General features: G+C 43.4%; 2 protein-coding genes and 1 non-coding gene across 13 annotated transcripts in view; 2 read left to right on the forward strand and 1 right to left on the reverse strand.

Annotated features, from left to right (window-relative positions):
* LOC112441838 (uncharacterized) overlaps positions 1-23,885 on the forward strand; it is a 30,129-nt gene that overhangs the window by 3,764 nt on the left and 2,480 nt on the right. For 2 of the 4 annotated variants that reach the window (XM_059875207.1, XM_059875208.1), the window contains exons 3-5: positions 19,781-19,843; positions 21,188-21,267; positions 23,515-23,645. In XM_059875207.1, the coding sequence (XP_059731190.1) occupies positions 19,781-19,843; positions 21,188-21,267; positions 23,515-23,645 (274 nt within the window). Of the gene's footprint in view, positions 1-13,591; positions 15,016-19,780; positions 19,844-21,187; positions 21,268-23,514; positions 23,646-23,885 lie in introns of those variants that run through there. The other 2 variants (NM_001366419.1, XM_059875209.1) reach the window with 2 other exon arrangements.
* The window catches only part of NMNAT1 (nicotinamide nucleotide adenylyltransferase 1), a 57,332-nt gene continuing 36,219 nt past the window's right edge, over positions 2,773-23,885 (reverse strand). For 3 of the 8 annotated variants that reach the window (XM_059875403.1, XM_024976240.2, XM_024976242.2), the window contains 5 exons: positions 22,435-22,553; positions 10,013-10,183; positions 8,228-8,411; positions 5,773-5,918; positions 2,773-4,999 (listed from right to left, as the gene is read on the reverse strand). In XM_059875403.1, coding sequence (XP_059731386.1) covers positions 4,599-4,999; positions 5,773-5,918; positions 8,228-8,411; positions 10,013-10,127 — 846 coding nt within the window. In that variant the 5' untranslated portion in view covers positions 10,128-10,183; positions 22,435-22,553 and the 3' untranslated portion in view covers positions 2,773-4,598. 8 annotated transcript variants of the gene reach the window in all.
* Positions 6,185-6,257, forward strand: TRNAG-CCC (transfer RNA glycine (anticodon CCC)). The gene has a single exon. It is a non-coding gene; the product is annotated as a tRNA-Gly (tRNA).

Below are 23,885 nucleotides of genomic sequence, written 5' to 3' on the forward strand. Positions count from 1 at the left end.
GTATGGCTCTTGGCCAATTTGGACAAGGACCATCTATTATGGGTAGGGTTGAATGGATGTTGGAGTAGATTGGACATAGATTGGACTTGCCCATGGGAGGAGAAATCTTCTCCTCTACAATTCCAAGATCTTTCTTCCTGACTAGGACCAAAGCTATGTCTGGAAAGGAAAGACAAATGTTACTTGGCCAAATTTGTGCTTTCTTTCCTTCCATTTGATACTGGCAAAGTGAACCATAAAATTAAGAGCCAAGATGCAGTCCTACACTTGTGGACGAGCAGTGCTTTCTCCTAGACAGTGATGAGCGGGAATGATGAGGGGGCATTTGTAGTGGAGGCATTTTTCTGGCATTCGATGGAATCTGATACTGGTCCAGGAAAGAATGGTGCATACAGTAAAGACATAAAATAAACTTCCCCTCATCTCTACCTCTCCTCCTAACGCAAGGAGGCAGCACCATCAGGGAGCTTGGTCCCATTTGGGGGATAAGACTTAGATACACAGGGGATTTATTATACTTCTTTTTGGCTGTGCTGGGTCTTCGTTGCTGCATGGGCTTTGCTCTAGTTGCAGTGAGTGGGGCCCACTCTAGTTGTGGAGCACGGGCTTCTCACTGAGGTGGCTTCTCTTGTTGCAGAGCAGGGGCTCTAGGTGCATGGGCTTCAGTAGTTGGTGCACATGGGCTCAGTAGTTGTGGCACATGGGCTTAGCTGCTCCAAGGCATGTGGGATCTTCCCAGACTGGGGATCATACCCATGTTTCCTGCATTAGCAGGAGGGTTCTTTATCACCAGGGCTTCCCTGGTGGCTCAGAGCTTAAAGTGTCTGCCTGCAATGCAGGAGACCTGGGTTCGATCCCTGGGTCAGGAAGATCCCCTGGAGAAGGAAATGGCAACCCACTCCAGTATTCTTGCATGGAGAATCCCATGGAGGGAGGAGCCTGGTAGGCTACAATCCATGGGGTTGCAGAGTCAGACACAACTGAGCTACTTCACTTGGGAAGCCCCCATTATACTTTTATCACTAATTCTGTTTGAAAATTTCCCTAACACTTTTAAAACATGTCATTGTTGTCATGTTACCCACTGGTCTGGAAAAACTTGGGCACTTCACTTGATTTGGGAAACACTGTCTGCTGCATTATTGACTGATAAGGCACTTGAGGCAGACATGGATCTGAATCTCAGCACTGAAACCAAGGTGATTTCCTGAGTGGAGTGGGGGGCATTGTCCCAGAGGAGGAGTCCAACAGAGATAGGAATTCCCCACCATGTGCTGGTGCTACTGTAACAGGTCAAAAACTGTATGTGGACCCCACCAAGCTTCCCTCCTTATGAGCCCCACATCCCACCCCACACACTTGACTTCAGTCGGGTTGGCTCCATGAATGGGCTTCTCCATACCTCCTCTCAGGTTGTTCCTCCCATAAGGTTGCTGGAAGTGGCAAAAAATAAACTAGAAACAGGATTCGTCAAGTTTCAGATACATGACAAATAACTTGTAGTATTTATTAGGCTTTCCTGGTGGCTCAGTGGTAAAGCATTTGCCTGCAATGCAGGAGACCCAGGTTCAACACCCCCGGTTGGGAAGATCCCCTGGAGAAGGTCATGGCAACCCACTCCAGTATTCTTGCCTGGAGAACCCCATCGACAGAGGAGCCTGGCGGGCTACAGTTCGTAGGGTTGAAAAGAGTTGGACAGGACTGAAGCAACTTAGCAGCAGCAGCAGAATATAAACAAAAAAACAACCACCCCTACCAGCATCAAACAATACACCAGTTCAGCACAATTCCTAAACTAAATTCACATTATAAGAGCCAAACATGAGACATGATAGAGAATAAACAATGGCATTTTCCCCTCTTCCTCAATGAAAGCGACAACAATTACTAATATTTATTTCCTTGTGAAATTCATTGTCCTAGTTTCATTATCCAAAGAGGAAGCTGTGTCCTTAAGGAGACCTCGAAACATGCTATTATGCTGTGGCATTAGCAGCATCCTGGTACAGGGACAAAAAGCCAAGCAGCTCCTTCTATGTACAAAGTTGCTGATCCATAAATACCACAACAATAGGACCATTTCACTGTTACCAGGTCTCCTGGGAGGGTCCCTATGAGCCTTACCCAGCCGGCCCTGAGGTCAATACGCTCAGCAGACTATGGGCACATCTAGGTGAAAAGGCTTCATAGTAGAAAAGAAGTTTCTAGCACTGGAATCTTCCTGCAGTTCAGACATACTTCAGATAAACTTGTGTAGTTTTCCAGAAGAAATCAAAATTAAATTTTGATAACTTCATTGACTTCTAGCAATAGTTCTATTGCTATTTTTCAGTATTGCTCCAACTTGTAAACTCCAAAAAGCTGAGGAGCAGGGGAACGGACCTCATTTCTATGATCTGAGGTTATGACCTTTCATTCATTCAGCAGGTTAAGAGACTGAAACCACTGAGTGCCAAGCTTTGTACTCTTCTCTGTCTTTGAGAAATAGATCCACTGACTTCCGTAAGAATAAGCCAGGAATGGGGACTTCCATGGTAGTCCAGTGGTTAAGAATCTGCCTTCCAATGCAGAGGACACAGGTTCAATCCCTGGTTGGGGAACTAAGATCCCACATGCTACAGGGCAACTAAGCAGGTGAGCTGTCACTACTGACCCTGGCGGGCTCAGCTAGAAAGAAGTCTGCATGCTACAATGAAAGATCCCATATGCTGCAACCAAGATCTGACACAGCCATAAATAAGTAAAAATTAAAAGAGGCCAAGAGCCACAGAATTTACATTTGCCAACTTTATTTCCTTTTTAAAACTGTGGCTTCAGATAAGACTATTCAACTGCACAGATGTGTTTTTTTTTCCTTCTGCAGAGATATAAATCCTTCATCCAGAGTAGTGTAGTATGAAATTGTTAGGTAGGTAGAATGGGGAAAAGGAGTCCAAAATGGCGGTGGCTAAAAGACAAGGAAGGTCAAAGGAAGTTCCGAGGACCAGAGTGAAGACTTCAGGCAGAACAAACAGCACTCCTGGCTAAGCCCAATTTGCATAGGGCAGGCCCAGGTGGAGGAAAAAAATATATAAAAGGAGGAACCAAAGCTCTTTCTCTCTCTCTCTCCCGTGTGCGTGCGCTCTTTAGGTATGTAAAGGTAAATTATTCTACTTTCTTTAGAAAGTTAACTTCAGTCCTGTTTCTATCACAGAATGATTTTCATGAACCATAAAACTACTCTAAAAAAAGCTATTTCTGGTGTTTGTGCTTTACTAATGGGTAAAACTGCCACAGAATTTTAATCAGTAGCAAATCATATAATAAGTTTGTCTTTTTAACATAATGTTATGACTTCAATTATTATTTGAGTTTTCTACTTTGGTTAAAGTTCATACAAAAGAACAAGAAACAAAGCATACAAAACAGACTCTTTTTCTGCTTAAACTCACAAGTGGTAGGTTCACAGGGACTGGAACAGAAACTGCCAGGGTCTTTCAAAACTCAAGAGTTTTAGATTGAGACTGTGGTGCTTTCTTGCACAAACCATTCATCAGGGCCTCAAAGCTCTGAGCTAAAGGAACTGCTGGGCTGACTCAGTGTGGTATTTCTCATGTCCCTTCATTGTTTGCTTATTAAGCTATGAGTAAAGGCTAAGAGGATTCACACTTCATAAAATCCTTGAATGAGAATCCGTGCATAACACATGGAGGGCAGAGGCTCCCTATCTGTCATGGGCATCAGTGTACCTTTCTAAACGCTCTAGGGCTTGGACCCCTCTTCCTACCTCCAAAAGTGATGCTGCAGGCAACATGCCTTAGCAAAGCTTCACTGGCCTTCTGAGACGTGTCAGAGAGAACGAACTACTGGTGTTAAGTGTCTTCCAGATCACTCACAGCTTGTATTCTGCACAGCTGGAGACAGCTGATGCCTTTTACAAGATCATTATTTTAAAAATTGTTTGGCCACCTTGGGTGAGGGGGCACCCAGAAATAGGCATGCATAAAATGTTCATTCCTTTCATAACTTAAGTCAGGATCTTAAGTGGACTCTTAATTTTCTTCTCTTTTTTTTTCACTACACAGCATGTGGGATGTTAGGTCCCAATCAGGGATTAAGGCCAGGCCCTTGGCAGTGAGAGTGCAGAGTCCTAACCACTAGACCACCAGGAAATTCCTAGACTTCACTTTTCGCACTTCACTTCTCTTTATGTGGTAAAGTCAGGATGCTCTTTTTGAATTGTTTTTGTACTTAGTTTGATGGAATGTTCCTCTGGTTTTAGTGCTGCTAATCTCTTGTTTTAAAGATAAAGGAATTTGTGGACTTCCCTGGTAGTCCACTGATTAAGACTCTGTGCTCCCACTGCATGGGTTCGATCCCTGTTTGGGGAACTGAGATCCCGCATGCTGCATGGCATAGCCAAACTAAAAACAACGTATTGAAAACATTCATCTTAGCAACTTCTAGTAAAAAGATAAACCTAACTTTAATTTACTACTGATTTTACCAAACTGTTAAACTTTATTAAAGAGGATAATCATTTCTTCCCCTAGTTACTAACACCCACATGGTTTCAAATTCCCAAAAAAGAAGTCTAAAATACCATGCTGCAGAATTTCTTATGCCTTAACTTCTGTAGTGTTTCTCTGCAAAGGAGCCAGGACCACTCCAACATTCCTCTCCTCACTCTCAGAGCTATACAGATTATGCTTTTCAATATATTCTTCGACAAGATCGGGTACCAAGTAGCGAATGCTCTGGCCCCGTCTGAGGGCTCGCCGGATCTTCGTGGAGGAGATGTCATTGGTGATCCATTCGTTCACCAGGTGAATGTTGTTCTGGTGTTTCCACAGCACGTCGGATTCGTAGATGAACTTCTGGGCGTCATTTCCAGCCCGAGTAATACATATGAGTCCATAGTCCCCCAGGATTTTGGTGATATCCTCACTCTTCCATAGATTGGGCACACCAAAGGACTCCAAAAAATCTGCTCCACACAGCAGCTTCACCTTTGGCACACCTGGGAAGAAGAGAAAATAGAGCCTCAGGGATTGTTTTTTTAATAGCTCCTGGCATCAGAATGAATGTGTAGGACTTTCCCCGGTGGCCCAGCAGTTAGGAATCCAGCTGCCAATGCAGGGGACATGGGTTCAACCCCTGGTCCAGGAAGATCCCACGTGTGGTGGGGCAGCTAAGCCCATGGGCCACAACTACTGAGCCTGAGCTCTAGGGCTGGTGCTCCACAACAAGAGAAGCCACCTCAATAAGAAGCCCATGCATGGCAACGAACAGTAGCCCCTGTTCACTGCCACTAGAGAGAGCCTTCGTGCAGCAACAAAGATCCAGTGCAGACAAAAAAAAATGTGTATGTCTGTTTTTCTGAGGAATCATAATTTTTATCAGATTCAGCTTTTCCAAAAAGAGATCCAGACCTGAACCTCAAATGTTCAGGTCTACCTACTGCAGGAGAAATAAGCTCAGGGAGCCTTTGACTCTCCTTTTCTCCTATCAAAAAACTAACATGGGGTGGGGAGTTCCCTGGTGGCCTAGTGGTTATCATTTCAGGCTTTCACTGCTGCAGCGTGAGTTCAGTCCCTGTTTGGGGAACTGAGATCCCACAAGTTGTGTGATGTAGCCAAAGGAAGAACAAAAAAAGAAAGAGAAAAGAAAACTAACAAGGGGCATTTTCCAGGCACCCACACATATTGAATATGAAAGCAAATACAAAGGGGGCTTGCCCAGCCCTAGAGTCTTAACAGCCCTCATTGCTAAGTCCTGGGAAAACATACAGACCTTTCGTTTTTGTTTGCTCTAGGGATTTCTTTTCACTAATATCTTGTTTTTGTTCAGCCCACTTTCTCTTCCGTCCAGGCTTTTCCAACACAGGTGAGTTCTGCTGGGGATCACAGATACTGGCCTCCAGCTTCTCTTGATGGTGTCTATAAAACAAAAAAGCAACAGAATATTTATTTCTCTTTCTCACAATGCTCAACTGAAATATCATCCCTGTGGAGAGGCCTAAGAGCCTCTGACACAATGTTAAAGGTTGGGAGCTGTTAAAAACGTGTAACCACAGGTACACACAATGCCCCATTACTCAGAATGGATACCTTCAAGTACACAGTACTGTCAGGTGAGGATGGATGCTGGCCAAGACACAGCAGCCCTGGGCTCTGGCTGTCAAGAATGGAAAGCAACAGGGACTTCCCTGGTGGTCCAGTGGCTAAGACTCCACACTCCCAATGCAGGGGACCCAGGTTCGATTCCTGGTCAGGGAACTAGATCCCACATGCCACAACTAAAGATCCCTCATGCTGCAACGAAGATCGAAGATGCCATGCAACTTAACTAAGACCTGGCATAGCCAAATAAATAAAAATAAATATTTTTTAAAAAGAGTATGGCCTAACCTAGTAATGAAGAATTCAATGCTGAGGATAAGGTCTGAGGGTGTGACAAGTGTCTGAAGCCTAAGCAGAAGGGCCCACAGGCAGGATCTGTATGCAGCTTCACTCTGGCTGGCAGGATGCCCACGGCTTTACAGTGGTACAGTTACCCAGGTAACAGGAGCAACATGTGTGAGAGACAACTGTGGGCCCCTGGTGCCCGTAACCCCCTTCCCTCGGGAATGGCTGAGTTGAATCCGGAATGAACAGGAAGGTTACTCTGGAGCCAAAGAGGGCTGGGTGAGGAGGAGGACACAGGAGCCTGGTTTCTGATGGGAGAACTTCTGGCCAACGAACAGAAGTCACCCTCTTCTTCCTGCTAAGCTTCTGGGTAAGTCACTGGGCTGGACATTGTTTGATGGCTGGGTTCAATCCCACCCCGAAATCACTCCCAGAGGTCCTCAGAGGCAGAGAGATTTGGGAGGCTCTGCACCTTGACAGGTTGGCATGGAAGCCAGACCCTATATTCCACTGTCCTGTCCCCCACACTAGGAAACTGGGACAGTTTAATAGCAGCGTTGGTGGCAGCAGAAGCAGGAACAGTTTCCTGAACTTCAGCTGCAGTTAAGGGGACATGATCTTGAAACAAACCACCACTTCCACTCCTCCAGCCCTTTCAACCTAGACCTAAAGTCCCTTTCTGTTTAAAATGCTCAGAGTGGTTCTATTTCCTATCCAAATCGTAATTAATATGGTTAGAACCGGAAGGTTCAAGGAATAGACATTTCTAATAGACATCTCTAAGAACAGACATGAGACAGAAAGGTTTTTCAGAAAGCCCTTGTGTTTTATACTCAAGAGAAGTTGCTTGCTTAGTAGCTCAGTCGTGTCTAACTCTTTGCAACCCCATGGACTGTAGCCCTCCAGGCTCCTCAGTCCATACGATTTCCCAGACAGGGATACTGGAGTGGGTTGCCATTTCCTCCTTCAGGGGTTCTTCCCAACCCAGGGATCAAACCCACACCTCCTGTGTCTCCTGCATTGCAGGCAGATTCCTTACTCACTGAGCCACCAGGGACATGCCACTCAAGAGAACATTAAGTAATAATTAGATGTTACTCACTCTGCGTTCTGAATCCTTAAACTGGAACGGTTTTAGACTCCTGAGCACAGTGATCTGTGACAACCCCCCATATGCTGTCATGGAAGTAGTGTCCAAACCAGGTCTCTGTGATCAAGAATAATGGCCTCTCTTCCTTAAATCACCTGTCTTCATCTTTCTGTACATATATAAAATTTTACTTATTTGTTTATGGCCGTGCTGGGTCTTCACTGCTGTTTGGGCTTTCCTTTAGCTGTGGCGAGCAGAGGCTACTCTCAAGCACAGGCTACTCTCTAGCTGCAGTGTGCAGTGGCTTCTCACTGCAGTGGCTTCTCTTGTTGCTGAGCATGAGCTTCACTAAATGTAGCACATGGCCTTAGTAGCTGTGGTGCTTGGGCTTAGTTGCTCCGTGGCACAGGGGAACTTCCCAGACCAGGGAATGAACCCGTGTCTCCTGCACTGGCAGGCAGATTCTTTACCCCTGAGCCACCAGGGAAGCCCAATTATCTGCCTTTGTCTTTTATACTTGAGAAGACTGACCACAGTGCCATCATCTTACAGCTTTACCTTTTTCACCAGGGGCACAGACAGACCAAGTATACTTCCTGTTCTTTTACAGGGATGTACACAGTTAACAAGCATGCAAACATCTCAAAACACAATGAAAGACACAAAGGCTGAATGGTACCCAGGCCTGTTCATGTGCTTCGCAGCCTTGTGATGACCCCACACGGGAACTGCAGGACTTCACCATGGTTACCTTAGCACCTTGGCTGTCTCTGTCCACTCTTTCTGAAGACTTTCCCATGTGTCAACTTCTACCCATTTTGAGTTCTTGGTGGCAAGTTCTGCCATGATAACTCGGTGATAGGCAGAGATGAGTCCTTTCTTCTTATATGCATCACCAACTGGAGAAATTATGCCTTTGATAACTTTATATTTTCCTGGGGTAAAGAATTAGACTTCACGTAAGGTATAACAGATTAGATTTTATGTACAGGAAATAGTATCATCAATATGGTTTCATAGTCACAGATCCCCTCCTCCTTTTTTTTAAACAATGATACAGGTTTATTTATTTTTAATTGTGGTAAAATAGACGTAACATAAAATTTACCATTTAAACCATTTTAAGTGTACAATATTGTGACATGTTATACAACCATCACTACAATCCATCTCCAGAACTCTTTCAACTTCCCCAACTGAAATTTCATACCCATCAAACAGACCACCCATTCATCAGCAGTTTATTAATAAATTTTGATTGATATTGCCAAACTGTCTTATGTGTATGTTAGTTGATCAGTCATGCCCAAAACTGCCTTGTAAAAAGCCTTAACCATTGAATATCCAAGAGCCCATTCCTTCCTAGCACCTGATATTCGACATTATCAGGTTTTAAAAATTCTTGTCAAGGTGATGGGAAAAATACCACTCTATTATTTTAGTTCCCTGATTATTAGTGAGTTGGCACACTCATCCATCTATCAACACATAGCATGATTATTTCCATAACAAAACAAAATGAATCTGTGTATATGCAGGAGAGAAAAAGTTTTCTTTGACCTTCTTAGGGTCCCTGGCTGGGTGTAAACTGACAAAGAATAGATTGACAGGAGAAAAGCATATGAATTAACTTAATGTAAGATTTATGTGACATGGGAACCTTAATAAGGAAATGAAGAGCCCAAGACACAGTTAAACCTAAGTATTCTTACGCTAGGTTTGATGAAGAGTGAACAGTCATGGGGAAATATGATAGAGCAAAGAGTGCAGGAGATCAAACCAGTCAATCCTAAAGGAAATTAATCCTTAATATTCACTGGAAGGACTGATGATGAAGCTGAAGCTCCAATATTTTGGCCACCTGATGCAAAGAGCTGACTCATTGTAAAAGACCCTGATGCTGGAAAAGATTGAAGGCAGGAGGAGAAGGGGACGACAGAGGACGATATGGTTGGATGGCATCACCAACCCAATGGACACTGAGTTTGAGCAAGCTCTAGTAGACAGTGAAGGCCAAGGAAGCCTGGCGTGCTGTAGTCCATGGGGACACAAAGAGTCAGACAAGACTGAGCGACTGAACAACAACAGAGAATAAAAGGTAAGTGTAGGAGCTTGGGGGAATCCAACAAGGCCTGTCTGCTTGGCATTCCTTTGTCTTCATAGATAAGGATGCTCCATTTCTCTGAGTTTAGGGAGGGCATCTGTCGTGTGAATGTTTTACGGTCTGCTTCATAGGCTTCCCTCGTGGCTCAGCTGGTAAAGAACCCGCTTACAATGCGGGATACTTGGGTTTGATCCCTGGGTTGGGAAGATCCCTTGGAGAAGGCAAAGGCTACCCACTCCAGTATCCTGGTCTGGAAAATTCCATGGACTTTCACTTTCAGGGAAGAGGGGTGGAGGGAGGAGGGCAGAGTGACCTTCTTGCTTCTGCTGTTTCATCAAAATCCTCCAGCTTAAAATGTCCAACAGGCCAAGGTGCCACATTTTATGGCAGTGTATCCTGAACCCCGTCGTTGCTGCTGGTTACTGTTCCTACCTGTTCCATTCATGTAGTCCTTGGCCAGCTCAAACAGCCGGAGGTGCATGTTGGTGATAGGATTAAAGGACCCACAAGCAAGGAGAACTACTTCTGTCTTCTCTGAGTTCTCCATGCTGAGAATTTGAAGTTGTTGATCTAAATGGAAAACTCTGACACTTCTCTTATTGCCTACAAAGGAAAAAGAAAGTAAGTTCAGTTCAAGTCTTTTGATGTCCTTCCACATACTCATTTCAAGCAAATGGAGGGACTTTCCTGGCGGTCCAGTGATAGACTCTGCACTTCAATGCAGCGTGCTCGGATTCAGTCTCTGGTTGGGGAGCCAAAATCCCACATGCTGCAGTCAAAAAGTAAGAAACAAACAAAAAACATCACTAACAAAAAATCCACAAACCAAACAGATGGAAAAAATGTTTGGCTTCAGTGACTACGCTGGGTGAATTGCAAAAATGGCTCCATTTCCCCACCCTTCCTTTAAAATGTGAATTTATAGCTCTTTTCATAAAGGAATGGAATCTTCCACCCTCTGTGACTCGCTTTGGCCCAAATAACGTGGCACATGGGAAAACATGCCCATTCTGATCCTAGGCCTCTGAGGCATTGTGCACACCCATTCTCTTTTGGACTCCTGCCCTTCCATGAAGACAAGCCCAGGCCAGCACGCTGGAGGATGACAGAACCTGCAGGACAGAGACAGTCCTCCCGCTGACAGCCAGCCAATCGCCAGCTGCCTGGCCGAGGCCATCCTAGATCAGTCAAGCCTCAACCTGCCCAGAAGCACAAGCAGTCAGGTGAGATCAGCTGAGCCTGGATCAGCTGGCCCACAAGGTGGGCCTAGACTTATGAGCAAAACTGAAAGCTTAATGGTGCTGTGACTGCACTATTGTGGCCATGGTTAGCAGATACAGTGACACTGTGCTGTGTGCCACTATGTCTAGTTGCTCAGTCGTGTCTGACTCTTTGAGACCCTCTGGACTGTGGCCCATCAGGCTCCTCTGTCCATGGAATTCTCCAGGCAAGAAGACTGGAGTGGGTTGCCATTTCCTCCTCCAGGGGATTTTCCCGACCCAGGGATCAAACCTGTGTCTCCTGCACTGTAGGTGGATTCTTTATCTGATAAGCCATTGGGGAAGCCCCACAATGACATTATTATCCACCAAATATAACTCCCCAACAACCCGTCCTTCAAAACTGTACTTTTCCTCTTAGTCAACAAGGTCGTAGTATCACTTTCAACTGAATAACAGTTTACAATTGACAAACTCTTCTTGATATTGATTATTCCATTTGATCCTTCCAAAACCCTACTGAATTAATGCATGCCAACTTATTTTAAAATTTAATTTTTTTTAATTAGGAGGAATTTACCCAAATATGTCTTAAAAATAAACTCACACTTTCTATTATTGCTTTTTTTTATTTTATACTGGAGCATAGTTAACAAAGTTGCATTAGTTTCAGGCGTACGGTCAAGTGATTCAGTTATACATATACAGGTATCTACTCTTTTACAAATTCTTTTCCCCTTTACGTTATTACAGAGTATTGAGCAGAGGGACTTGGTGAACCTTTCCAACTCATATCACTCATTTCTAATTACTTATTTCTTTTTAAAAAATATTTTTATTTCTTTTTGGCTGCACTTTGGTGCTATGCACAGGGTTTCTCTAGTTGCAGCAAGTGGGGGCTACTCCTAGTTGCAGCGTGAGGACTTCTCATTGTGGTGGCTTCTCTTGTTGCAGAGCATGGGCTCTAGAGCACCAACTGAGTTGCTCTGCAGCATGTGGGATCTTCCAAGAACAGGGACTGAACCTGGGTCCCCTGTATTGACAGGCAGATTCTTTACCACTGGACCACCAGGGAAGTACCAGTTCTAATTACTTCTTTAACAAACACTCTATTAATGATCAATAAATAAAATACCTTCACTACTGTGAAGTTTAAAATATTCTTACATATCAAATTATGTTTCAAAATAATAATTATGAGCACTTACAAAGATAATTCCAATGATGCCTAAATGCTCAAAGCGCTTTGGGAACTTTTGGGGAATCACCTGTAGAACCTGAAGTATTTTTACGATTAATGTAGAAATACAGTGAATGACCACAAACAAACCAACATTTATAGGATACTTCTCAACTTATAAACAAATTTCATGCACATTATCATTTAATTTTCACCAAAAAGAAAAAGAATGGCCAAGGACATTTACTTTATTCCAAATAATAACCTATTGCTACATATTTAGTTTTTTCAGTTAATCGTCTATCATTAGTCATTTAGGTTTATCTAATTCTCCACTATTACAAACATCTCAAAGAAGAAATAATGAGTTGAAAATGAATTGGAAATTAAGGCTATAAAACCCCTCACTGTGTGCTCCTAAGTCTTGCCAACACTCAAAGACCTGCATAAGGACCATTTATTTATAGCCCAATAGTGTTCAGACCAAATTGCTAGGTTGACCAACTTACTTTTGCTCTGATTTTTTGCTCTCATTGGACAGAGTTACTGAGTGGCGACCCAGGGCTAGAATTCAGGTATCCTGACTCCTAAGTTCTCCAGCACCAAAGAGAAAATTGGGAGGTAAACTGGGGCTGTGTAGATTGGAAATGAGCCCTCCTAACTGAGAAGCTGAGAAATGGCAACTTCAGTTCCATAGACAACAAGAAACTCTGAAGGTTTCTGAGCAATGGCATGACAACAGGGTTTTAGAAAAACAAGGTGATGGTGTAACATGGTTGTATGACAGATTTTATTTTCTTGGGCTTCAAAATCACTGCAGATAGTGATTGCAGCCATGAAATTAAAAGACGCTTGCTCTTTGGAAGGAAAGCTATGATAAACCTAAGCAGCGTATTAAAAAGCAGAAACATCACTTTGCCAATGAAGGTCTGTAGAGTCAAAGCTATGGTTTTTCCAGCAGCCATGTATGGATGTGAGAGTTGGACCATTAAGAAGGCTGAGCACAGAAGAACTGATATTTTTGAACTGTGGTGTTGGAGAAAACTCTTGACAGACCCTTGGACAGCAAGGAGATCAAACCAGTCAATCCTAAAGGACATCAGTCCTGAATATTCATTGGAAGAACTGATGCTGAAGCTGAGGCTCCAGTACTTTGGCCACCTGATGCAAAGAACTGACTCACTGGAAAAGACTCTGATGCTGGGAAAGATTGAAGGCAGGAGGAGAAAAGGGTGACAGAGGATGAGACGGTTGGATGGCATCGCCAATTCAAGGCACATGAATCTGTGCAAATTTTGGGAGACAGTGAAGGACAGGGCAGCCTGGAGTGCTGCAGTCCATGGGGTTGCAAACAGTCGGACACAACTTAGTGACTGAACAGCAGCAAATGGTTGTATGATCCTGACCTGACCATTTAACTTTGTGTCCTCATCTGTAAAATAGAGATAATGGCATGATGTGGCAAAACACTGATCATATTGCCTGGTACAGTGTCAAAATAAATGGTAGCTATTATTTGTGAGGAAGTGATAATACTGATGTCAGGGATGCTATCGGATTAACTGGAAGGGGCAAAGCAAGATAGGAAGTCCAGTTAAAAGTAATGAGAACTTCAGTTTAAGTACAGTCAGTGGGAATGGAAATTAGGAAACATGTATTCAATAAATACTTGAGGTCTGCTCCAAACAGTGGCCAGAATCACAGGGACAGTGCTAACTGTGAAGAGGAAATAAAGGGGAGAAGGGTCAATAATGTGCCACACAACATTAAAAAAGAGTTCATGGGTTAGAATGATTTAAATGTACCTTTCAATTATCATCCCGAGGATGACACCAGAATTCACTTGGGGCTTATTGCCCCTGCCCACCCGTTACCTGCCCCACCTCATACCCATGCAAACAAAGCACCTATGCTACTATTGGGTGGTCTGGGGAGAGTTGGACTGTGAAGAAGGCTGAGCGCCGAAGAATTGATGCTTTTGAACTGTGGTGTTGGAGAAGACTCTTGAGAGTCCCTTGGACTGCAAGGAGATCCAACCAGTCCATTCTGAAGGAGATCAGCCCTGGGATTTCTTTGGAAGGAATGATGCTAAAGTTAAACTCCAGTACTTTGGCCACCTCATGCGAAGAGTTGACTCATTGGAAAAGACTCTGATGCTGGGAGGGATTGGGGGCAAGAGGAGAAGGGGACGACAGAGGATGAGATGGCTGGATGGCATCACTGACTCGATGGACGTGAGTCTGAGTGAACTCTGGGAGTTGGTGATGGACAGGGAGGCCTGGCATGCTGCGATTCATGGGGTCGCAAAGAGTCGGACACGACCGAGCGACTGATCTGATCTGATCTGGGCCCACAGGGAAATTAGGGTGTCTGGCCAGCTACTGAGCATGCTCTCAAGGACCCTGGTGGAGGCTCTGGGTTCAGCTGGAGTCCAGCCTTGGTTCAAGTTTCAGGTACCACTCTCCAGGGAGACTGAGCAGGTCCCGGAGGGACGGAGTTGCTCGCTATTCAGAGAAGGAAGGATGAAAGAGCCTGAAGCACTCCCCCTGCCCTTGGGGATGGGCTCAGGTTTCCAGGTCCTCCCGAGGGGAAGGGCTGAGAAAGGAAAGCTGATCTCTCAGCCTAAAGGAAGCTTTCCCTCTTTTCACACTGGTGACCTGTCTCAAATATCCAGCTCAGTGTTACTAATTCACTGTTAACACAGCCAGCTTTAGACTTCAGACCCTTAAAGCCATAGAAGAATCAAGTTACAGGGAGCTCCTATCATAGCCTAGAGTGGCTTTAAAAGGACTAGGACCTGTCCCTCTCCCCTGGAGAGAACTTCCACCACATCCCCCAGTGTTCGCAGGGCTGGTGTGTATGGATGGAGGCCCTGGCAGGTGGAGAAGAGGTCTGGAAGCTCTAACAGGACTGTTCTGGATCCTCCGTGCCCTGCTCCAGGTGCTCAGGGACCCGGTCACCATGATTCACTTCTGTCTGGCTCACTCAGCCTATCGCTTGCACTGTTGGCTGCCAAGATCTCACCAGCTCAGGCTGTAAGTGTCCCTCCCCAGCCCACTGTGGCAAAAAGGTCATTTCTTCCTGGGGCTGTCTTGAGGCTTAAGGGCTTCCCTGGTGGCTCAAATGGTAAAAAATCTGCCTGCAATGCAGGAGACCCAGGTTCGATCCTTGGGTCAGGAAGATCCCCTGGAAGAGGGTGCGGCAACCCACTCCAGTATTCTTGCCTGGAGAATACCATGGACAGAGGAGCCTGGCGGGCTACAGTCCATGAGGTTGCAAAGAGTCGGATACCACTGAGCGACTAACATGCTTGGAGGTTTAAGGAAAATTACTTTCAATTTTAAAATTATTACTAAGTTTCAAAAACACTGATGTGTAAACGTTAATGAAACATTTTGGAAACATTAAGTCAGCTTTTAAAACATAAACTTAAAAAAAAACTGGGTTTTCTTGTCACACTTCAGAATGCTCAGTACAATTAAATCTATGTTGCCCGACTGCTAAAGGGATTGACTTGGCAACCCTTCAGATTTACAGCTCTAAAGGTACACTAGTTAGTTAGCATGTTAGTTAGCTCAGTCAAGCCCGACCATGCCACCCCATGGACTGCAGCCTGCCAGGCTCCTCTGTCCATGGAATTCTCCAGGCAAGAATACTGGAGTGGGTTGCCATTTCCTTCTCCAGGAGATCTTCCCAACCCAGGGATTGAACCTGGGTCTCCTGCACTGCAGGCATATTCTTTACCAACCGAGCTACAAGGGAAGCCAAAGGGACACTAATGCTTTTATTAGTAACCTTAAACCCGAGACTCTATTTTAGCTCTGTGTGCCACTGCTTCAAATAGTTTGGAGGTGAGGGGGGCTTCCCTGGCATTCCAGGGGTTAAGACTACAAGCTTCAAATCTCACATGTCAAAAAATAAAACAAAATAATAAATAAATAGTCTGGGGGTATATTTTCAAATTGCTTATTGTTTTGAGTATCTTCACTGGGGATAAACCTTTGTCTTTGGAGGGGAGATCTGATTCCTACAAGTGCCCTAAAGTCATTCAGTGCTAAATCCAATTAATAAAATAAATAAGAAGGTGAATAACAGTTTACAGTGAAGAAAGAGGACTACTAGTTAAGGTGGAAGATTTTCCTATATGCATGGAAGCTATGTACATGTAATTTCAAAAGAATTTTTAAAATGTTTGAGCAGTAACCACAGACCTTATTTCGTTGTGTAAGTTGTGGTGGGCAGTTAACTCACTCAATGTGAGTTACCCAGTGTGAACCGCAGGGAGGGCTAACATAGCATAAAGGTGTGGTTGGGACTCTCAGTTCAGTTCAGTCACTCAGTTATGTCCAGCTCATTGCGACCCCATGGACTGCAGCACGCCAGGCTTCCCTGTCCATCACCAACTCCTGGAGCTTGCTCAAAATCATGTCTATCAAGTCAGTGATGCCATCCAACCATCTCATCCTCTGTCACCCTCTTCTCCTCCTGCCTTCAAACTTTCCCAGCATCAGGGTCTTTTCCAATAAGTCAGTTATTCGCATCACGTGGCCAAAGTACTGGAGCCTCAGCTTCAGCATCAGTTCTTCCAATGAATATTCAAGACTTACTTCCTTTAGGACTGACTGGTTTGATCTCCTTGCTGTCCAAGGGACTCTCAAAAGTGTTCTCCAACACCAGAGTTCAAAAGCATCAATTCTTTGGCGCTCAGCTTTCTTTATAAAGTCCAACTCTCACATCCATACATGACTACTGGAAAAACCATAGCTTTGACTAGATGGATCTTTGTTGGCAAAATAATGTCTCTGCTTTTTAATATGCTGTCTAGGTTGGTCATAGCTTTTCTCCCAAGGAACAAGTGTCTTTTAATTTCATGGCCGCAGTCACCATTTGCAGTGATTTTGGAGCCCCCCCAAAATAAAGTCGGTCACCGTTTCCATTGTTTTCCCATCTATTTGCCATGAAGTGATGGGACTGGATGCCACAATCTTAGTTTTTTGACTGTTGAGTTGTAAGCCAGCCTCTTCCTCTCCTCTTTCACTTTCAACAAGAGGCTCTTCAGTTTCTCTTCGCTTTCTGCCATAAGGGTGGTGTCATCTACATATCTGAGGTTATTGATATTTCTCCAGGCAATCTTGATTCCAGCTTATGCTTCATCCAGCCTGGCATTTTGCATGATGTACTCTACATACAAGTTAAATAAGCAGGGTGACAATATATAGCCTTGATGTACCCCTTTCCCAATTTGGAACCAGTTCATTGTTCCACGTCTGGTTCTAACTGTTGCTTCTTGACCTGCACACAGATTTCTCAGGAGGCAGGTAAGGTGGTCTGGTACTCCCATCTCCTGAAGAATTTTCCACAGTTTGTTGTGATCCATACAGTCAAAGGCTTTGATGTAATCAATAAAGCAGAAGCAGATGTTTTTCTGGAACTCTCTTGCTTTTTCTATGATCCAACAGATCTTGGCAATTTGATCTCCTGTTCCTCTGCCTTTTCTAAATCCAGCTTGAACATCTGGATGTTCTCTGTTCATGTACTGTTGAAGCCTTCCTTGGAGAATTTTGAGCATTACTTTGCTAGCATGTGAGAAGAGTGCAATCGTGTGGTCATTTGAAAATTCTTTGGCATTACCTTTCTTTGGGATTGGAATGAAAACTGACCTTTTCTGGTTCTGTGGCCACTGTTGAGTTTTCAAATTTGCTGGCATACTGAGTGCAGCACTTTCACAGCATCATCTTTTAGGATTTAAAACAGCTCTGCTGGAATTCCATCACCTCTACTAGCTTTGTTTGTAGTGATGCTTCCTAAGCCCTAGTTGACTTCACATTCCAGGATGTCTGGTTCTAGGTGAGTGATCACACCATCATGGTTATCTAGGTTATTGAGATCTTTTTTGTTTAGTTCTTCCATGTATTCTGGCCACCTCTTCTTAATATCTTCTGCTTCTTTCAGGTCCACACTCTTTCTGTTTTTTATTGTGCCCATCTTTGCATGAAATGTTCCCTTGATATCTCTAATTTTCTTAATACAGATCTCCAGTCTTTTTCTATTGTTTTCCTCTATTTCTTTGCACTGTTCACTTAGGAAGGCTTTCTTCTCTCTCCTTGTTATTCTTTGGAACTCTGATTCATATGGGTATATGTTTCCTTTTCTCTTCCGCCTTTTGCTTCTCTTCTTTTCTCAGCTATTCATAAAGCCTCCTCAGACAACCATTTTGCCTTTTTGCGTTTTTCTTGGGGATGGTCTTGATCACTGCCTTCTATACCATGTCATGAACCTCTGTCCATAGTTCTTCAGGCACTCTATTAGATCTAATCCTTTGAATCTATTTGTCCCTTCCACTGTATAATCGTAAGGGATTTGATTTAGTTTATACCTGAATGGTCCAGTGGTTTTCCCTACTGTCTTCAATTTATGTCTGAATTTTGCAATAAGGAGTTCATGATCTGAGCCACAGTCAGCTCCTGGTCTTGTTTTTGTTGACTGTATAGAGCTTCTCCATCTTTGGCTGCAAAGAATATAGTAAATCTGATTTTGGTATTGACCATATCGTGATGCCCATGTGTAGAATTGTCTCTTGTGTTGTTGGAAGAAGGTGTTTGCTATGACCAGTGCATTCTCTTGGCAAAACTCTGTTAGCCTTTGCCCTGCTTCATTCTGTACTCCAAGGCCAAACTTGCCTATTACTCCAGGTTATCTCGTGACTCTCAGACCTGGTTCAAACTGTAGCTTTACCGCTTACTTCAGTATTCTTGCCTGGAGAATTCCATGGACAGAGGAGCCTGGCGGGCTACAGTCCATAGGGTCCCAAAGAGTCAGACACAACTGATCAACTAACACTTACACTTTTACTTTACCACTTACTATATCAGGTGTTTGTCCTGAGATAAGACATTTAATTTTTCTGAGCCTCAGTTTCTTCATTTGTAAGATAGGAAACCACAGTCTCATCTCATAGGATTGTGTGCATTTTTAAAAATATATATTTACTTATTTGTCTGTGCTGGGTCTTAATTGGGGCAGATGAGATCTTTGTTGAGGTGCTTGGACCCTCTAATTGAGGCTCGAGTCAGTAGTTGTGGTGCCTCAGTATGTGGGATCTTAGTTCCCAGACCAGAGATCGAACCTGTGTTCCCTGCATTGCAAGGCAGATTCTTAACCAATGGACTACCAAGGAAGTCCTGAACTGTATGCATATTAAGCAAAAAAGTAAATTTAAAATGTGACACATTTCCCTACTAATTATGAACAGTAATAACTCCTTTTATTGCTTGTGGGTCGTCTTTCAGCATTTACAGCCACGGTAACTAAATCAAGGTTCTCAAGATTCCTTAGAGACCAGTGTCACAGTGCCTGCTACATAGTATGTGCCTCATCAGTCGTGTCCAACTCTTTGCAACCCCATGTACTGTGGCCCACCAGGTTCCTCTGCCCGTGGGATTTCTTAGGCAGGAATACTGGAGCACGTTGCCATTTCCTTCTCCAGGGGATTTTTCTGACCCACAGATCTAACCCTCATCTCCTGCATTGGCAGGAGGACTCTTTACCACTGTGCCACCTGGAAAGCCCGCCTGCTACATAGTAGGAACTCGATAAATGCTAACTATTGTCCTTACTGTAGTATCATTAGACAATTTTGTCCTAATGGGATGGATGTCAATTCATCTTTGCTCTGTTTAAAATTTTATTTCTGTGGTTTGACGTAACATTACCATGAAACAGAACCTGAATTTGGTTTCTTAAAGCCATTCATATCACTGAAACAATAATGTACAATGTAACTCACTGTGTTCCATGCAGCCAAGTGACAGTGTTCCTGTTTGCCATCACCATTCTGACCCTCCAGTTCTATGTTCTGCTAAGGTAAGTTCTTTCTCCAGCCACCTCCACACCTGGCAGCTCAGCATGCATGTCTTACCTGTGAGGTTGTTCGGGTGCCCGCTGCTGTTCCTGTTATGTGCTTAAATGCAGCCTGCCCCATTGTTTTGCCCCTATTATCAATGGCAGTCACCTGCTTCACCTCTTTGAAAAGTCAAAACTCTCAGTCCAGCGAGGAGAGTTGGGATTTGGGCAGACAGAGTTTAACTTTTAACCAGCAGTCATACAGGTTAAAAGTTCTACTTCCAGTAATAAGAAGTCCTTAAATGGCAGACAATTAGGGTGCGAATGTTTCACTTTATGGATGCCCAAGAGACCAGAGCCAACAGCCTAACATTAGCTGATGTCTCCAAGGCTGAGGGCAACACGGGCACACTCGACCAGATTATGACTTGACCTGTTATTTCTGATTCTATGTCAGAAATCCATCTTGGCCAAAAAAGTCAGTTAATACCTTTTTCAATGGTCAAATGAAACAAATGCAATTTTACACATTTAAAATAAATTGCAGTCCTAAAAATAAGAAAATTTTTTAAAAATCTGAAAACTGAGATTCCACTTAAGTGATAGGGAAGGACTGGAAACTATGACACCCCTTGTAATTTGCCTAATTCAAATTTGCCAGCTTCTACTAGGAGAGGTTTGTGTACTACTGTTAAGATGTAGGGTGTATTTCCTCACTCTAGAGGCCAGAATTTCCACAAAATGTTTTTTCACCAACATATCAAATTAACATGATTTTTTTAAATGGTAGGATTTCCCTGGTGGTGCAGTAGTTAAGAATGTGCCTGCCAGTACAGGGGACACAGGTTTGACCCCTGGTCTGGGTCACATGCCACGGGGCAACTTGGCCTGTGCACCACAACTACTGAGTCTACGCGCTGCAACTACTGAAGCCTGTGTGCCTAGAGCCTGTGCTCCACAAGAGAAACCACTGGAAGAGAAGCCCGTGCACTGAAACTAGAGAGTAGCCCCTTCTCACAGCTAAAGAAAGCCCGAGAGCCGCAGTGAGGATCCAGCGCAGTCAAAAATAAAATAGTTTTTTAAAGTAGGAAAAAAAAAAATGGTGAACACTGTCCACAAATTAAGAATATTAATAACTCTCAGCATTAAGAATATTCATAACTCAATATTATCATTGATGCTAGCACTAATTTGCAGTCATGGTAAAGAACAAAGGTTCTTAAGAGAAGTGAGTTGCCTGGAGCCAAATGAACTTCATGCCACAATTAGAATTCAAGGGTCAGCACCTTCTGGTTTTATGTTAACAGTGTGGATTTCTTCTAATAAGTAATCAATTAGTGTATGAGCTGGTATATTGATTTGTAGGCCCAGATCTTCTCGATACTGCAGTCAACCTCTCCTTACCAACCTGGTTAGCAATATCATCTTTACTTTCTTCACAGTTGGTAAGTGTGGAGTCATTCTTAATAAGTGTAGTCATATACTTATTGTCTATTTGCCAGATGCTGCTAGAATACAATGGCACCCCACTCCAGTACTCTTGCTTGGAAAATCCCATGGATGGTGGAGCCTGGTGGGTTGCAGTCCATGGGGTCGCTAAGAGTTGGACACGACTGAGCGACTTCCCTTTCACTTTTCACTTTCATGCATTGGAGAAGGAAATGGCAACCCACTCCAGTCTTCTTGCCTGGATAATCCCAGGGACGAGGGAGCCTGGCAGGCTGCCGTCTCTGGGGTCGCACAGAGTCGGACACGACTGAAGCGACTTAGCAGTAGCAGCAGCAGCAGCTAGAATAAAAATGGATAAGATAGGACTTGTTGTTCTGCAAGAGCTCACAGACTGAAACCTGAGAAAAAACTCACATTTAAAATTCATGTGAAGGGGGAGGGGGTTCATGATGTGGGGGACACATGTGCATCCATGGCTGATTCATGTCGATGCATGGCAAAAACCACCACAATATTGTAAAGTAATTACCTTCCAATTAAAATAAATTAACTCATTTTTTAAAAATGAAATGAAATTCAGATGAAGGAAAACTTTAAAATGCTCCTTAGTGTCTCTTTGAGTTGTCCTACAATTTGAATATGAAACCAATTTAATATTGGGTTGGCCAAAAAGTTTATTCAGGCTTTCTAAACGAACTTTTCAGCCAACTCAATATAAACATTTTGATATTATAAAATTCTTTATAGTTATAATATAAAAATATCAGATTTACCCACTTATTCAATAATTAGATACTGAGAAGACGACATGGGTAGAAACACAGGGACCTCGACTACTTGAAGTCAAAAAGTGATACAGAAGAGTTGGACTCTGAAATGTGTAGAAGTTTTAGGAATACTTTAGCTAATATATTTTAGTTATATTTTCTTTTGTATGAACTTCTAATAGTGATGTGCAATTTAAATAAAGACAATGTCTAAATTTTTATAAAATGAAAACAGTTGTTGGGGTGCCGTAGGCAGGGTTCTAGAGAGAGTCTCTACTAAACCCCAACTCCACAAGAGGCAGTGTGTGCAACAGACAAGAGCACCAGCTATGGAGACTGAGGGAGGCCAGTTCAAATGCCCCACATCCCAAACAGAAGAAGCTATTAATACTTTACCTCCCGGAGCTTTCCAGCCTTTTTTCTAAGGGAATTCCCTGGTGGTAGAGTTATTAGGACTCCATGCTGTCACTGTTGAGGCCTAGAATCCAGACCTGGAACTAAAATCCCACAAGATGCTTGGTGCAGCCAAAAGAAAAAAAAGAAGGAGATTAAAAAACCTGCTTCGCAGTTTTGCTATAAGATTTAAAGGAGATAATGGGGGAATTATTTTAAAAAAGAACTGTCACAGTTACTATCACCAGCATTGCCAATAGTAAGAACACGACCTCTATTGAGGAAAACCTTAGCCTGACCAACTTTTGAGCACTTTTGTTCCACAACAGATACACAAGGAAACACCGTGATTTAGCTTTGCATTCAAGAATATATTTCTGAATGAAATAATGGCATTTACAGCAACACAGATGGACCTAGAGATTATTATACTAAGTGAAGTTAGAAGTGAAAGTTGCTCAGTTGTGTCTGACTCTTTGTGACCCCAAGGACTATAGAGTCTATGAAATTCTCCGGGCCAGAATACCGGAGTAGATAGCCTTTCCCTTTTCTAGGGGATCTTCCCAACCCAGGGATCAAACCCAGGTCTCCCACATTGCAGGGGCATTCTTTACCAGCTGTGCCACAAGGGAAGCCACAAGTGAAGTCAGAAAGAGAAAGATAATACCACATAGTATCACTTGTATGTCGACTCTAAAGTACGCCATAAATGAACGTATCTATGAAACATATCTCCGAAACAGACTCACAGACACAGAGAATAACTGCGGTTGCCAAGGCAGGGGTGGGGTGGGGAGGGAAGGATCGGGAGTTTGGGATTAGCAGAGACAAACTATTACATACTGGACGGATAAACAACAAGGTCCTAAGGTACAGCCCAGAGAACTATATTCAACATCCTGTGAAACACCATAATGGAAAAGCATATAAAAAAGAATGTGTATAACTGAATCACTTGGCTGCACAGCAGAAATTAACACATTATAAATTAACTATATTTTAATAAAATCTTTAAAAAAAAGAATATAATATTTCTGAGGCAATTCAACCCAGTAAACTGATGCTGTTCTGCCATCTTTTTAGGTTTTACTGTGCTGCTTATTCGGATGGAACCGGTCCCACAGGCACTAAAGAGGATGTTTTCTGTATTTGGTGTGGGATCCTTCATTGAGGGAGTCTGCACCATAGTGTTAACATTTTTGGCAACCGACTGTGTACGTTTTTAAATACTGAATTTCTAAAGGCTCATCTTAATCTGAAAGCTTGGCTGTATACAATGCACCTTTAGTCTTCAACATTTATTTTCTACCTCAAACTAAAAAAATAGAGATGGAGGCTTCCCTGGTGGTCCAGTGGTTAAGAATCTGCCTTGCAATGCAGGGGACACCTGTGCGATCCCTGGTCTGGGAAGATCCCATATGCTGCAGAGCAACTAACTCCATGAGCTGCAACCA

The sequence above is a fragment of the Bos taurus genome, chromosome 16 (genome assembly GCF_002263795.3).
Source record: "Bos taurus isolate L1 Dominette 01449 registration number 42190680 breed Hereford chromosome 16, ARS-UCD2.0, whole genome shotgun sequence".
Lineage (NCBI taxonomy): Eukaryota > Metazoa > Chordata > Mammalia > Artiodactyla > Bovidae > Bos > Bos taurus.